Genomic DNA, 17040 nt, shown 5'->3' with positions numbered 1-17040 from the left:
TCGGTCAACTGGCTAGGCTGATCACTAGGTAACACAATGGTGACTGTATGTATGTTATTTATGGCACCCATTGCACTCCTGACCACGCCTGGAAGGACGGATTCCCCACTCTGCATCCTCCTCAAGAATTCTACCTAATTCTACCTAATTAAGGGAGTTTTTTTAGGCTAGGGGGTTGTCATAAATATATGACCTGTTAAGCCCTTTGAGACTGTACCTGTGATTACGGGCTATACAAATGCAATTTAATTTAATTTAATTATCGCCAAAGGTGTTGCCAAAAAGAACGAAATGGAGATCTTCGAGATCACCACTTTAAATAGTGCTCTTTGTTGTGCACATACATTTATATAAACGTTTTACACACGTGTGTTATGGTCATCCTGTGTGATCTCATGGGAATTGTTGCGTACTATAGAATAGGCTGACCCGATTCTGCAGGTCCTGCTCACAATACAATGTAAGATCCTGCATTTCTATACATTTCTGACTTGCACCAGACCTCATGGGACACATCGATTATTTTATTTAACAATGTTAAAGTTTCTAGTCAGGATAATGATATTAATGAAACAACAATTGCTGAAACATGTTACAAGCAGTATTGAATGCAAAATTGGAAGATTGTTATACAATTGTGCAATCATAATGTAGACTAGGTCTTTATGTGTTTGCATGCCCCTCAGAATTTGCCAAAGGGTTCTATTAAACGGTGTACCCTATCAAGAGTGTGTCCGGTAACCAAAAAAGGACCGGACTTGGGTCCAATATGAGCTATGTTGTAAGAAAACAACTAAAAAACAACAGCTCATCAATATCCAGCAATTGTCCATTTACAACTTCACTGGTCCTTCAAATAACATACATGTTGAATGTTCGTGTGTAGAGTAGGAATTCCCCTATTGCCTATGGGAGAACTGGTAGAGAATCAAAGTAGCGGCCGATCATGTGACCATTTGTCAGTAGAGTGGCTAAAAATATGAACAATATCCTCCAAATCTTGTGGGTACTAGCCTGCAGAAATTAGCACACACACAAACACATTGACCCCCTACGTGTTAAACGTAGGCCCTCAGACACACAGGCATACATACATCCCTTTCCCTAGAATGCTGACTGTTAAAAATTATTTGGAAGCTTACTATATATTGCTATATCCATCCATACCCAAACAAACAACACATAAGCAATGTTTAATTTTAACGGTTTTATTAGATTTAGTTGGCAAACAGCAAATATAATCATTTGACAGCAACCTCGGCAGGGTCAAAACCTCCATCAGTTTCTAGACACACATCCCCCCCCCCCCCCTCACTGAACCAAGCACATCTCTGCTACAACCTCGCTGTTATACACCCTCCGTTCGGGGTCTGCAGTGTCTCGACGGTGTCGAAACACCCACAGGTCCCCCATAGCCGGCACTGACTTGACAGGGGGGAAATGTCTCTCCACCACAGACGCATGTCCCTGGTTCCCCTCTGGTAACCAGCAGGGGTTCGGCCAAAACTGTACTGATGGAGCGGTAACTGTCGAGCAGGAAGGACCCCGGTGCAACCCCCCCCCCCCCCGTACCGCTCACATTGAGGGAAGGCTTGTGGTGGGCTTGCCGGTACCACGAACATCAAAGGCAGGCTTGTGGTGGGACCCCCCGGTGCCGCGAACGGCCCCGTACACGGGAGGAACTCTGGGCAGGCCCTGAAACGCTGGGAAGTCAATGTCACTGATTTTGGTATGCAGATCTGTGCAGCATGGACTCTCGGTGTGAAACATTTAAGTCACCTCTCTCGATGACCACGAGTCGAAGTGAATGTAACCAAAATGTTCCTTTTTTCAGGGCCCCGTTTTTTTTTGGTTTTGAATGAGAAACGTGACGTCCGTGGTACCTACAGCCTACCTTTTGGTGTCGTGTGTTTTGTTTTCAGCAGCGTTGACGACTCCTCCAGTGATAGGAATGCATGCATAGTCGGTCGTGGGACTCATTTGCGCACATCATTTCGGATAATGTCCTATATTACGATAATAAGAGTCCCAGGCGCCCTCGGGCGGCGTGGCAGGAGGGGGATAGTTTCAGCTCATGTGCCTGCCCAGACATGTGCTTCAGGACTTCAGAAACCACTGGCAAAGGTGACAAATACTCGCCTTGAATACTTGACAAAACAACAGGGGTCCCACTCCCAGAACCTGGATTTATCCCCTCTCACCTTTGGGAATGCCACCTACAGCACCGTTCATTAGGTTTTAAAACGTGTTCACTCAATCAACAGTGAAAATTTTGAGTTGTGATGTATATGATACATCACACATAAACCGAATTTCGGTTTATGTGTTATTTGGGTTAGGGTTATTTGGGTTAAGAAAAACACTTGTGATTTCAAAAAGTCATCACTTTCATTAAACACCTTTGAGGGGGGCGGGTGTTTCATTATTTATTGGGTAGGTCCAAAGCTGCAAAGTTTTGATGGAAGAAAATAATTATTTTAACTCCTAAAATGTAGACAATTGTATCCAAAACATGAAAATGTAACAAATGCAATTCAGCCAATGTTGTGGCCATTGAACAACAATGTAATTTTGGGCTTTATATTTCACTAGCTGGTTACTTGAGCCAATGCAGGAGTTATGTAGAGGAAAAGGGAAGAGAAAGAGAATAAAAAGAGGAAGCCATTCAGGCAACAACTCAGATCTTTATTCTCAACATATTCTGCAAAAGCGGGCGTGTGCTAGCCTTCAAACTGAAGTGTAATACATACGATTGGCTTGAGAGCGCATACCCCCCCCACCCCCCTAACCCACCATCAAGCACGTGCCTTCAATCCCATATCGGTTAAGTAACAAGCGCACGCTTCAGACAGGAAAGAAGAACATTGAATCACCACAGAAACATGGAGGAGAGAAAAGTCACTTGTTTCCAATTACAAGCAGGGGTCTCGACACACAAAAGGACACGGGCATGGGGCCAGAACAGATTATATGAGGCGGGGGTTTGAAGGTCAGAGGTCAAGAGGCATGGAGTGTGTGTGTGTGTGTCAGTGTGTGTGTGTGTGTGTGTGTGTGTGTGTGTGTGTGTGTGTGTGTGTGTGTGTCTGTGTGTGTCTGTGTGTGTGTGTGTGTGTGTGTGTGTGTGTGTGTGTGTGTGTGTGTGTGTGTGTGTGTGTGTGTGTGTGTCAGTGGGTGGGCGGTTCCTGGTTTGGCAGTTCGTTGGGTTGGCTGAACAAAGGCTCAGGGTCCAAACCAGCGCTGCCATCCTGGTTGTCATGGTTACTGAGGGTCCCGGACGGACTCATCTTGGTCTGAGGCCCAGAAAGGAGGGAAAAGGAGGTGAGGAAAACGTTGATAGAATTATATAGATTGGTGCACATTCTACAACGTCACCAACCAGCGGCAGATGAATAACTTTATTGATTTTTATAAAAGACTATCTCCTCTTCGAAGTCAAATGCAGACAGTGTGGACCGCCAGAAATGATACATTTCAACAATTAAACAATTATAAATGAAAATATAAACACATGCTTGCGGTCATTTGTGAAGAGCTTGGATTGTACACTTGATGCATAACGTTACCTTAAGAGTGCCCACTTTCTCTTCAAAAGACCTGAAGGTGGGCTTGTTCCTGTCAGAGGAAGAGAGATTTACTCTGAAGTCATTAAGCAGTACTGTCCAGTTTTATCCAAAGTGATTAACAGGCATTTTGCTCAAGGATACCAAGATATGGTCTTGGGAAGTTGGGGTTTGAACCCAGAACTTTTGGGCTAGTGAGTGAAAAACCTGTTTTGGGAATATCTGAAAGTCACAGTCACATTCTCATTGAGTAATATGATATCCAGAGTGTAATGAGGTCCAGATCTCTGACACTGAGCATAGGTTGATTACAGTGAATCACAATGAAGGGTCTTCTAAAATGACCCCGTTCCATTCTGTTCTACCGGTGGGTGAGATATTAGTGTCCCTTCCGTACCCCTTCAGGCTTCTCTGGAAGAAGAAGCTCTTCAAGCTACCAAGCTATCACTTACACTTCCTCATTGCAAAACAAAAGCGCCTTTAGGGACATTGTACCACCAAAATAGACTGTGTTGTAATGCTCTCTATACTGCATATATCAGAATGATTAAAGGACATCTTTTGGTCCTACTACTGTTGGCTATTTAGTAAAAAATTCAAGAACATAAATAAATAAATGAACACTCAACATTTAAAAACCAAGGAACTGAAAAAACGCAAAAGATGAGAATTCTTTCTATTTAGCTGTGTAGTCTATTGCCAGCCAGCTAGCTTGTGTGTAGCCTTACCTCATCACAGGCATGCTAGCTGAATGCTGTAAAGAGCGAATACTATCCGACAGCATTAAAGACAAGAGAGAGCAGTTAGTCATAAATCATTAGTTTGTGAGCAGTACACACACACACACACACACACACACACACACACACACACACACACACACACACACACACACACACACGCACAAACGACTTTGGGACCCCTACCCCCTCCCACCCCACTATACGTTCCAGCTAATACGTGAGGGTGTGTGGGTGGGGGAGGGGGGAGGGGTCTGATAATCTTATTTAGAGCCCCCCATAATCCCAGTGGACTGGGGGAGGAGAGAGATTAGAATCGGGAGAGGGAGAGGAGAGAGGGAGAGGGAGAGGGAGAGATCCACTGGAGATAGGCTTCAAGCGGAACAGTCAAGATGGTAGGACGCTGTTCAACCCCCTAGTTACTCGATCCAAGGGGTGGTTGAGTGTACTCTGTTGATTACAGCCCAGGCCTCTGGGGGGAGTTAAGATATAGTGTGTGTTATGCATGCGCTTGCACAATAAATGTGTCACGTGGAAGACGGGGTTGTGCAACTCCTAGGGAAGGGTTTGAGCGCCAGCTGCCTTCCTCTAAAGCCCTTCATCAGGACGTTCTTCTGCCATCACTCATCAGAAGGCTTACCCCTCTGATGGGCCATCTCTCTTTCAAGGGGGACTCAACACCTGCTTCAGAATTGCACTCTACCCAGATTGTAGTAATCGTAAAAATGTATCAAAAATAAATATCTGTATAAGGCAGTACCATTTAATCATAATATCAAACAGTATGAAACACACAGAGTACCGTACAAAAAATAGCCTTCCTGTATTTTTATTTTTTCCCTTTTCTAACGTGTCCTTCGGTCGGGCAGCGGTCAGTGGCGGACGCTAATCCCCCCGGGGGTGGTGCGCTCTCTCTGGGCTGGGGGTCTGGCTGCTGGAGACTCTTACTTGACGTCCTCCAGCTTGCGGCTGATGGCGGAGCCCATGGTGGAGAGGGCAGCGGAGGCCTTCAGACCGGCCAGCGAGAAGGACTCGGACGTCCGTCGGTAGCTGCGGGGGAGAAGGCAGAGGGGCAGGAGGTTGCTGTGGGGCTACGTGGCCGTTCATCACACGCTCAAGATACTGTGCATTATGGAGCCGATGGGGGGGGGGGGGGGGGGGATTGGTGCTCAAGGAGGCGGATATTGGGGATCGAAGCCCAGTGCCCTTCGGCTTCTCCAGCCGAACGGTTGAGAAGGACAGGAAATGAATAGAGAATGTGTGTGTGTGTGTGTGCGTGTGTGTGTGTGAGATTATATTGTCCACACATAGGACAAAAGATAAGAGAGATGGCCCTGGGGACCTGAAAGGCCGAACGCTGATCCTTCTTCTTCATATCCGCCAAACAATTTCTCTCTCAGGAGCCAGGTTGAATGCCAAACAAAAACCCTTTCCAGTAGAATGTCAGCCTTTAGAGGAGTAAAACCACAACAAAGCCTTCTCTGCCCTGAAGATTACATGGGCCAGGTAGCTGCTAAGATTAAATCAGAAAAGGATAATGTTCCCTCAATTTTAAGTGCATGAAGAACTGAAGTGTCTTTATATAGAGATAGGTTAGCAGAACGATTGCAGGGGAGGCTATTTCACTTTGAAACAGTATCGTTTCGGGGACAAACTAAGTCAATGTTATTTCTTGTCATAAAATACATTTGTAGTATTATGGTCTCATTGTCTCATGTTCTATCCGTTGGTCTATCCGTGACATCCATTGTTCTTGTGCTCACACTGTAATCAGGGCAGTTAGTAGTAATCTATGTGCCAAGGACATCAACACTAAGGCCCAATCCCATTTCTACCCCTTCCCCCTCCCCCTTGTTTTGAAGGGGTAAGGGTAAAGGGGGAGGGGGAAGGGGAAGGGGGAAGGGGTAGAATTGGGATTGGGCCTAAGGCGTTGGGCCCAGCGCGACCACAGTGAGTGAGGCTACGCACGCGTTGGAGGTGGTGACTTCCTGCCAGCTCCGCGAGAAGTTCTGCTTGAGCTCGTTGAGAGGCGTGATGCCCAGCTTCTTCTTGATCTCCGCCAGCTCCTTCTCTTTAGCCGTCAGGACCTGGGACAGAGTCAGGATCTCGTCCTCCACCTGGAAGCATGGGAGACATATGTTGGACGTGCCTGTGCTGAACCACGCCGGAGGAACGGTTCAAAGGTTTGTAGAGCCAGAACTCGGTGCATGATCACGCCCTTCACGACACCCTAGGCCTGATCAGCAGCTTGAACAAAGCCAACGTTGACTACCTTAGTGTCAGGGGGACAACGTACAAACCAAGGAACAGCAATGACCCTTCACATCCCGAGCATATGCATTACATGGAGGACGACCGTAAAATGTCCGATACTGCAGACCCGCAAGAACTGAGACCTGACCGCCTCAGTCCCCTCGCATCACTGCCACCCCTGACCCCTACCGCTCCTGACCCCTGACCCCTACCACCCCTGACCCCTACCGCTCCTGACCCCTACCGCCCATGACCCCTACCACCCCTGACCCCTACCACTCCTGACCCCTACCGCTCATGACCCCTGACCCCTACCACTCCTGACCCCTACCGCTCATGACCCCTGACCCCTACCGCCCCTGACCCCTACCGCTCCTGACCCCTACCGCTCCTGACCCCTACCACCCCTGACCCCTACCGCTCATGACCCCTGACCCCTACCACCCCTACCGCTCATGACCCCTGACCCCTACCACCCCTGAACCCTACTGTTCCTGACCCCCCCCCCCCACCCACCTTGGCCAGCTCTCCTTGGAGCGCCTCTTGCTCCTCCGGGGACAGGCTGGGGACCAGGGCGGGGGGGGCGGGGCCCATGGAGGAGACGGCGTCCTCGCCCACCTCTGGCTGGGGGTCCGAGAGCATCTGCTGACCTGGAGGTCCACGGACCGGGGAGAGAACACAGGGACTCCATCATGGGAGCTAGACGGTGACAGAGAGGCCTAGCTGGCAGTGGGGGGGATGTCGATCCATGATAAATACATATGCCATGCTTATTTCATACCGTCACATTTCTACTGACTTGTATTTCACTTTAGGACCAGAGGCCCATGTGGGAGCCTCTATGGTGAATGGGAGGATGCAGGAGCAGGGAGAGGAAAGGGAAAAAGGCTGATTTGTAGCACTAAAGAGGACTCAGAGCTGGCAGGGATTGGGTTTGAAGTGTGCCACGAGTCCTAATAATATGCATTGTCCAAACTACACACAGACACACACACACACAGACACACACACACACACACACACACACACACACACACACACACACACACACACACACACACACACACACACACACACACACACACACACACACACACACACACACACACACACACACAAGCACACACACAAACATCTTGAATGTGCAGAGCTGTAGCCCTAGGATGAAGCATGAGCATGACAACTACAGAGAACTCTCTAGATGGAGAAATCCTGTGCTATGGCAGGAGAGAGACACAGAGAGAGAGACGTTTGACTCCTCGGCCTACAGGGCGGGGTCACAGAGTTAACCTAGAGGTTGATCATGTTTGCTCATAATGTTTGAACACAGGCATCCTTCAGCACACATGAAGAACTCAGCTCTGACCAGCTGTTCCAAGAGATACATGTTACATTTAAGAATTGACTTACTGAAAAACAGTAAACGCCTCACCCGAGTTGAAAAGGTGCGTTTGTAGAATTGGAAGATGTTCAAAGTGACAGGCACCTCAGATATTGGGATGCATGGTATTGTCTGGCACAAAGGCGTCAAACCCAGTACCTTTTTGCTGGGAGTCGAACACCCTAGCCACTAAAACACCATCCTGCCCCCATAAGAACAAAAACAAAGCAAAACTAATACAATTAAACTACTAATGTTGATTGAAATCAAAAAGAAAAAACGATAATCCAGTTGTAAATATCTGCAAGAAAAACATCAAAGCAAGAAGCGGGACAGGTTATATGCAACTTTGTACCAAACTGAAGTTGCAAATTTTACTTTAACAATGGCTTGGTTAGAAGAATCAGCTTCTACTAGACACACAAACTTTAAATAATATAAATAACAAATAACACCACTCACACTTTACATATCTACATATTTACTTTGTGGAGTGAGGCACACAAGAAGACTGCCATAAGACATGTCGCTATAATTTACACCATGTGTACTATATCTTTTTTATATTTGTAAAACATACTTGCAAATTGAGGCTTTCGACAGCTGTCCTACCCATCGAACCGGGACCAGCCAAAAATTGATTCAATAATTGCCTCCAAAGCTAGTTCTTTAACATTCTATTTGTAGTTCTCACAATTGAAAAGCTTAAATGGATACTGAATAATAAATTATCTATTCATAAAAATCGTGAGGGCCAAATAACTAATCATATCGTATTAACAAACAACATACAGGTTTGGACAACACATTATTTTGCATAATTTCTAGCAACTACAAGAACTTGTAGTCACACCTGCAAATGTAAATATTTACCCAGCAGGTTGTCTGGCAATCTTATTATCTTTACTGTTAGAGGTTCAATAACATTGAGTAACATGTGCTTTCAGCATATTGTGTATGTTTGTAAGATCGTGAATTCAATTGTTGAGTTCTGAAACAGTTCTAAAAAACGTTCCAACCAGTGGAAGTCAAATGTTTCTCTCAAGATTGTCTTTTACGAGTCGATTGAGGCCGTGAGAGTGCGAAATACTTCTGCAGCATAGGCGTGCGTAATAAGAAAGAGCATCCAAATCTTTATTCTGTTAAAAACGCTTTTCTTCTATAACTTTAAACACGTTATTTATGTAAATGTACAGGATTTCCCAGAGCTGGGAACCAGATGAATCTGTGACCTCGTGTTCATCTGCGTCTGACCCCGACCCCATTCACGCAGAGTTCCAACAAACCTGGCCTGGGTCGGGCCAACCACAACTGCTCATCTAATGTTAGCTGCTGTGTCACACGTCTGGTTGCTCTGATTGGTTGTCAGTCTATCCAATCCACGTCTGGTTGCTCTGATTGGTTGTCGGTCTATCCAATTGCGTCCAGAAGCGTTTTGGTCTTCCACTGTTGATAACCACTTTTGAAATCAGAAATCCCGCAATGTCAGGCTAGACAAAAACCCCTTTGACAAAGAGAATGTAGAAGCGATTTACTGATAACAAATTTAATTCCCTCCTTGTGAATGATGCGTTTCAGTTTATAGAACAAATGCAGTACCATTCAATTCAGAAGTACCGCGAAAATGAACTATGGAGAACCGAGTACAGACTAGAGAATAATTTTCGCCAGCGGGGGTAGCTGTGTGCGTAATCTCTGCCTGGTGTGATACGAGTTTATATAAACCTGCTACACTTATGTCCTCAAAGCCCACAAAGTCTGGAATAAGCGTTCCGCAATGAAGCAGGAAGCGAAAGGCAGACTCAGCGGTCCAGGACACGGCGGGAATAGCAATGTTAACGGCTGGAAACTGACCAGTGATCGCCCTTCAATTAAATTCAGTTACGCCCCTGGTTACGCCCCTGGTTACGCCCCCGTTATGTCCCTCGTTATGTCCCTCGTTACGCCCCTGTTATGTCCCTCGTTACGTCCCTCGTTACGCCCCCTGTTATGTCCCTCGTTACGTCCCTCGTTACGCCCCTCTTTATGCCCCCGTTTCGCCCCTCGTTACTACCCCGTTATGTCCCGGTTATGACCCTCGTTACGCCCCTGTTATGCCCCTTGTTACGCCCCTCGTTACGACCCTCTTTACGCCCCTCCTTACGCCCCTCGTTATGCCCCTTGCTACGCTCCGCTTTACGTCAGGTGTTTCAGTTTTCAGATAACACAACTGGGCTGAGGATTGTACCATTAATTCCCAGCTTTATTGAGTGTATACATAAGTTTAAATATGCACAGCTTTCTCTTGACGGCGTTTGGGCGAGATATGGCGACGTCTGGGTGTGGGACTAATATCACACAGTCCGTCTTCCCTCACAGGGCCACGCCCACCAAAAGGCAAGGACATACTCCAGAGAAAATCAGATCCCTTTAAAAAGTGAGCAATTAGTACAATAAGTAAATGCCTACACACATAATTATACATGGATATGATTTGTTTAAGTTTAGGTTTTTGCTGATTTGTTTATGCTTATTTACTTTACCAATTAATTAATTTTGATTGCAGCCCTTTACATGTGTTGAAATATGACATTGTCATCATATAGTAAGTAGTGCTTGTGGTTGATAGCTCGTAGAATCACCAAATTGGACAAAGGACTTTTATATTGGTTATATTCATCTCAATGTTGCCCTATTCGAGTAGTACAATGATCAGAGTTACGTTAAGATCCGCTAGGCCACTTAATCACGGTGTGTATGCCAAAACCCCACCTAATGCCATCATTACATTCTGACTTTGTTGTGATTCAATAGTCAAATTAAATACAAGCAACGCATCCAATGTTTTGGATATTAGTGACATGGGGTAAATGATTGTATTATTGTAAAGGGAGGTATGAACAAAAGTTATATCATCATTTAAAATGATCTACGGCATACAAAACAAATAAGTTATTCACATAAAATCCCAGAACAAATGCAAAATCATATCACATTGACGCAAACACACTGAGTCTATATCAATCTTAAAACCCTTACTTCCTCCTCCTCCCATCACACACACACACACACACACACACACACACACACACACACACACACACACACACCCACACACACACACACAGACGCGCACACACACACACACACACACACACACACACACACACACACACACACACACACACACACACACACACACACACACACACACACACACACACACACACACACACACACACACACACACAGACGCACACACACACAGCACTCCTTGTTGAATACCTCTGGTGCGGCTGGCCGGGGAGCCGGGCGGCGTTTCTCCATACTCAGGAGACAGGTACATGTAGCTGGCGTTGACGCCCTGCTCAAAGTTGAACGGGGAGTGGTAGTCCTCCAGGGGCTCCATGTGCCCTCCGCTCCCCAGGTACAGAGACGTGCGCTGGAGAGACACGGCTGTAGCTCCTCGGTCCGCTACCTACCCACCCCCGCTGCCGCTACTTGCGCCGCAGAGAAAGCTAACGCGCTAAGTGCCCTCATGTGACAGTGCCTGAGAGCAGTCACTAGTGAGTGGTTGCATGCGTGTGCGCGCTTGTATGTGTGCGCATTTGATTGTGTTATGTGTAGGACTAGAATGTTAAGACGTTGTGTGTTTCTTAGTGAAGCCAAACGTGTCACATGCGTTAAAAGGTGTTTCGATCGGTGTGTGTGAGCATGTCTGTGTGGGTTTCTGCAGTCCTCCGAGCCTCCTTCTGTGCGTCCGCCTACACAGCAGTAGGATACTCCATAAAAGCCCAGGCCACGCATGTGAGAGTTTTCTCTCCTTTTCCGGGTGTGAATGAGTTACCTAATGCCGCCAGCTCCTGCTGTTACGCACACGCTCTCAAACACAAACACACTCAAATGGTTGTAACACATACACACACACACACACACACACACACACACATGAACCGCCTCTCCTCTCCGCTGTAATCCCAAAGGTTGGATCGGAACAATCGAGTTGCCCTTCACGGTACCAATCTGTACCAGTCCATCTCTATCGACCAGTAGCAACAGCAGTAGCAATATTCACTGTTAGCTCTACAACGTGGCAATCACCTGCTCCCAGTCACACTCCTGGGTGCATATCTCTTTTCAGTCACGCTCTCTCACTCTCCCAGCCTCTTGTCATACAATTGAATGGAGGAGGACAACAAATGAAAAGGTTCCATTAGTGAGAGCGGGTCACATGACACGTGGGTGGTGGGGTGGGTCACAGATGAAAAGCGATGTAATCTGCAGTGTCCCAGATTACAGCAGTGGCGCTAATCCAGCGAGGCCTGTCCAGCCCAGAGCAGCAGAAATGCCTCAGTCCGATACATTGAAGAGGGAGTGAGAGTGTGTGATTGTGTGTGTGTGTGTGTGTGTGTGTGTGTGTGTGTGTGTGTGTGTGTGTGTGTGTGTGTGTGTGTGTGTGTGTGTGTGTGTGTGTGTGTGTGTGTGTGTGTGTGTAAGAGAGAGTGAGAGTGATTGAGGATGTGTGAATGAATGAGTGAGTGAGTGAGAGAGTGAGAGAGAGAATGGGTGAGTGAGTGAGTAACAGAGAGAATGAGTGAGTGAGTGTGTTCAGCCAGGGCACACACATAAAAAGCACCCAATGCCTTTTTTCCATTCTGCCTGAAGTGCTCTTTGGATAATGTCAGACTAGGCTGCTGAAAAGCAAGGCTATCTGTCTGTATATGTGTGTGTGTGTGCTACACTGGGAAAACGCACTCATGTCCTGTTTTCTTCCATGAGGCAGCACCTCAAAACCGACATGTCGTGATAAAGCAACTGGTGTCAGTCTGGACTCTAAGATGAACTCGAATGGGAGAATAAGTAGCAGTGTTCCTGATTACCAGGGGGAGAAAAAAGGTCACCATTGAAAATGTTATTAGAAGGAGTAACTTGTGCCATCGTGGTTTTGCATGTTCCCTGTGACTTAATGTGAAAATAATTACCTTTTCACAAACAGATGCATGGCAAAGAGATGAGACACGCAAGCTATGGTGGCAAGTTAGGGTTAGGCCTGCCGGTCCAGCCAGACCTGCTCCGTGGCACAGTAGTGCGTGGTGCTCTCCATTGTAGCGGCAGGACATAGGAAGTGACATGCACTCCCATCGCGGAGAGAACATATCAAAGCAACCAATGAGGGCACTCGAACGTAGACGTGATCTGTTATTAACACAGATCAGTCACACAGACACACACAGGTCTTTCATAGAGCAATAGCAAGGAGGGGTGCAAGCCTGCAGTGTCCTGCAGGCGGTAGACTCAGCCTAAAGGTTTGGATTGCTTTTGCCGTTGGTCATTGCATGAATGCATTTATGGACAATCGATCTATTCCATATGAGTGGTCTATCACCCAACACAGGTGAAAAAGAAAGATGCCATTTGATTATCAAAAAGATATCTGAAAAATTATTAATATCATGGATAGAAAAGGGGAGTTTAGGCCATTATTTCGGTACCATAAAGTCAAAATGATAATGATGAATTCAAAGATTCCCTTTTGAACTAATTTCTTTCTGAAAATCCCAACAGATCAACCTTAGACCCCCTGGCCAATAAAGATTGCAAAATATATATATTTTGCTTGCCAATCGCAAAATCCAAGACAACCAACCCTCTCTGTCTGCACCCTATCCAACCAGACTGTAACAGGAAACAAACAAGACATGTTTTTCCCCTACTAAGTGGTTAACGAGGCACAGTATTGCATCAATTACTTCCTTATTAATGGCGCACCGCATCACATGATGGTTCTTGAAACGAGAATCATGGGACATGGGATGACCGTGTCTACCGCAGACATGCAGAAATATTCTCCCTTCACATTCCCTGAGCATCACGGCTTTTAATGTTGAGCAGAAAGAAGAATGTTCAGGCAAAGGATGAGATGGGATCTGTAGACTCTGGACATGAAATAGCAGGAAATAACATAATGAAATACCAAAGCTGAACCTGCTACTACCTCGATTTTTCTCCGCAACTTTCAAAGATGGCCTTTCTGCATCAACATTCAGCAGATTCTCCCCCAGCCACTGTTAACTAGGCTAGGGTGTGTTTAGTTCTATTGGCTGTATGACCCTGTTATTGTTAAGTGAATCTGAAATAACTCTGAAAAAGTTTAAATAAAGAAATGCAACCAAAGTCGTCCTAAAGCCCAAGTTCTGGTCCAGGTGGTAAACAGAGAGACGGGGGCAGCATCCATTGGTAACAAAGGCCTCTGGGTTAAAACACACAACCCCCCATTCTGTCCACAGACTTGCCCAGAACGTCTGAATCACCTTTGGCCTCAGGCTGTATCCTGGCCTGCATTGGGACTTTAACTTGAACATCTTATGGTGTTGTATTATATTACTATGCAATAGAATATCAACATCCATTCAGAATGTAGTCATTTGGCTGATGCTGTTATCCAACGCTTCATTACATTGTGTGACGGAGGATCAAACCATCACGTATTCATAATACACCCCTACGTGAAATTCGTTTGTGGAATAGAAGCCATATAATGATATATAACGATGGGGGTAAATGAAAGAGCAGGAACTGGCATGACATTTATTTACATTCAGCTTCACACTGCTCCCATGTCCTTACAGACAACAGTACAAGTAACTTGACAACTTTGGCATTTAAAAAACACCCAATGCCCAACATCAACACCACACAAAAGTACAAATCTTCATACACTTTCACTACGCATGCCATACCTGCATGTATCCAGTTTCACATTCAACAGATGTGCTCTGGATGTTCCTTCAAGCTAAAAGCCAGGTATTGACACATGGATCTGTCACCAGGCTCACGAGGGCCTCAGCATGTTGTTTGTGAGAAATGTGCCATCAATGCATCCTCAAAATCGAATAAGACAAACTCAGGCCATCCAGTAGCGTTGATCAGCATAATTGGATAAATCTCTGAAAATAACAGGATGACTTGTAAAGATCTGCCTGCCTCATGAGGAGCGGGCCTCGACCAAAGACTAATGAGGATGAGTGAATGAACGTGACCGCACGATGTATCACAGAAAAGGTATCAGCAAAATCGAAATGAGGTCAAATAAAATTAACAATGCCAATAATACCAATATGTTTGATACGCAGACTAGTACTGCTAATGATAATATAAGGCCAAGTACTATTACTTCTGTTTGTTGACTCTAGTTTAGGACTCAAATAGCATTTGCTCAGCGCAAAGGTAGTCTTTAAGGTAGTCTTTAGGTAACAACTGAACATGTGTTAATCTGAAAGCTGCAAGGATTTAAAACCTCTTCCTAGTAAAACATAACTGACATAGTACAATGTTGAAAGAAGTATCTAGAGTGGAATGTGCCAGAAGTTGTGTTGTCTGTAGGCTCTATATTAGAAGTGGGTAACTGAAATGAATTCTTAATTAAAATAGTGATGAGAAAGGACGGTTGACAGACACACACAGCATGCATTAATTGTTTGTGGTCAAATGTGAACTTGATTGATATTGCTCTACAAACAAGTAATAACACAACATATCAGGTTTAACCTATTTGTCCAAACAAACTGCAAAGGTAAATGCAAAGGAAGGAAATGCTGAAAACAACTGATTATATTTCAGGAATTTAAATTGTTAATGTCACTTGTTCATTTCATGAACAACAAAAAGTTGTTGTTGTTGTTGTTGCAAATTAATAACTTTTGACTACTTCGTCAAATTCTCCCTCGTGTTTAACATAAAGCCTGCCTCACAGGATCGGTGCACAACTAGTTGAATGCAAGAGAAACACGCAAAAAAATGTTTTCTTGTAGACTAGAAGCCTAACTGTGGCAGGCTAGCATTAGCATTTTATAAAGCATTAGTTGATAAGGGGAAGGATTTGGGTGGGGTGGGGTGGGGGATGACAACCAGTAGAGATGGGGAGTGGGAAGCCAAGCAGGTGTAGAGGAGAATAGAGAACATATGGTAGGCTGGCGGGTGGCAAGTATATGCAAGTTCTATGGAAACTAAAATCACGTTTGACTGCCATCTTGAAGTGACTGATTACACACCACATATAATTTTCGCCGAACCCATACCCAATGCTTAGCTCTCTCATGTATTCTCCCCCTTTGACTTGAAAGTTCCTCCTACTATCTATGACTATCTAAGAAAACATGAACTACAATGGAATAGCCCTAGCTAACCACGACACTCGTATTTTACCGTTAGTTAAAAGAACAAACATAGCATTTTCTTGTAACTTCTTGAAAATGACTTACTTTTAGCGGATGTAGGTTGTCGCATGCAGTTATGCTTACTCATCTGTACTGATGAGCTATTGTTTATTAATGACTATGCACTGTAACGTTGTTATTTCCGTGATACTTTAGCAAGCAATCTAATGCAAACGGATCTGTAGATATTAAAGGAATCTTTGAATGATGCCGTCGATCTCGTGAATTGACTTTGATGTAAGTACCATATGTTCGCCTAGTGAACAACAAAGTTAGCAAGCTTGCTACCTTAAAATATAATCCACTTAGCCATATGTTACATTTTTAAAGGCAGACCGCCATAGGCTTTACGCGTCGTTATATGAAATACCTTTATCAGCAATCTCCATTCTATTGGGATTTTGTTCTGCAATTGGTTAAGGTCCAGGGCTGGCAGTGTCCTTGCCCTTTAGCTGAAGCTGAGTCTGTACTCTGGTACATGCTGTCAGCCACACTCGCTTTGGGGTGGGGTTCTGCGTGACGTAGGCACGTCGGAGTGTAAACACAAGGGAGCACGTGGAAGGTTTTGGACCGTCAACAAAACTTGATCTTTTTAATTAAGAAAACAACAATGGCAGCCCTCGGTACTCAATCATGACCGATGTTTCCTTTGTTTTTCATTCATTCGAACATTGAACGAAGTTTACACTGAAGAGTTGAGAGGAATTGGGATGATCCAGAAGGATATATACTTTATGTAGACATGTATACATAGTTGTACATCAAGTAACTTAATACGATCTCCCATGTAACTCTATAATGCGCTAATTGTGGTGTACAGAGCCATTTTTATGCATTAAATTATTAAGTAACGACTATGGCCTTTTTTTTTAAAGACAACGTTGCCTTTTTAGAATTGTCATTTATATCCA

The 17040-nt window shown here is 45.1% G+C and overlaps 1 protein-coding gene across 3 annotated transcripts; it reads right to left on the bottom strand.

Moving 5' to 3' along the window:
- Positions 1–1595: 1595 nt before the first annotated feature.
- On the bottom strand, positions 1596–16609 carry tpd52 (tumor protein D52). Of its 3 annotated transcripts, none has more exons than XM_056583181.1 (6): positions 11199–12087; positions 7070–7203; positions 6269–6417; positions 5249–5350; positions 3564–3612; positions 1596–3290 (listed from the first exon to the last, which is right to left on the bottom strand). In XM_056583181.1, exons 1-6 carry the CDS (start codon positions 11320–11322, stop codon positions 3165–3167), a joined length of 684 nt encoding a protein of 227 aa, XP_056439156.1. In that variant the 5' UTR covers positions 11323–12087; the 3' UTR covers positions 1596–3164. The 3 variants fall into 3 exon arrangements, with proteins under 3 accessions (XP_056439156.1, XP_056439157.1, XP_056439158.1); XM_056583182.1 differs by lacking the exon at positions 11199–12087 and adding an exon at positions 16500–16609 and having other exon boundaries at positions 1597–3290; XM_056583183.1 differs by lacking the exons at positions 1596–3290; positions 3564–3612 and having other exon boundaries at positions 4830–5350; positions 11199–12083.
- Between the last annotated feature and the right edge of the window lie 431 nt (positions 16610–17040).

This window comes from Gadus chalcogrammus, chromosome 22 (genome assembly GCF_026213295.1).
Source record: "Gadus chalcogrammus isolate NIFS_2021 chromosome 22, NIFS_Gcha_1.0, whole genome shotgun sequence".
NCBI classification, from domain to species: domain Eukaryota; kingdom Metazoa; phylum Chordata; class Actinopteri; order Gadiformes; family Gadidae; genus Gadus; species Gadus chalcogrammus.
This window is presented reverse-complemented; position numbering and strand designations above follow the sequence as displayed.

Excerpts from the sequence above, each read along its gene's own strand:
- tpd52 (XM_056583181.1), bottom strand. The coding sequence starts at position 11,322 with ATGGAGCCCCTGGAGGACTACCACTCCCCGTTCAACTTTGAGCAGGGC. Across the intron at positions 7,204-11,198 it reads CCCGGCCAGCCGCACCAGAG|GTCAGCAGATGCTCTCGGAC; the intron begins GTATTCAACAAG and ends GTGGACCTCCAG. Across the intron at positions 3,291-3,563 it reads AGAAAGTGGGCACTCTTAAG|ACCAAGATGAGTCCGTCCGG; the intron begins GTAACGTTATGC and ends TCTGGGCCTCAG.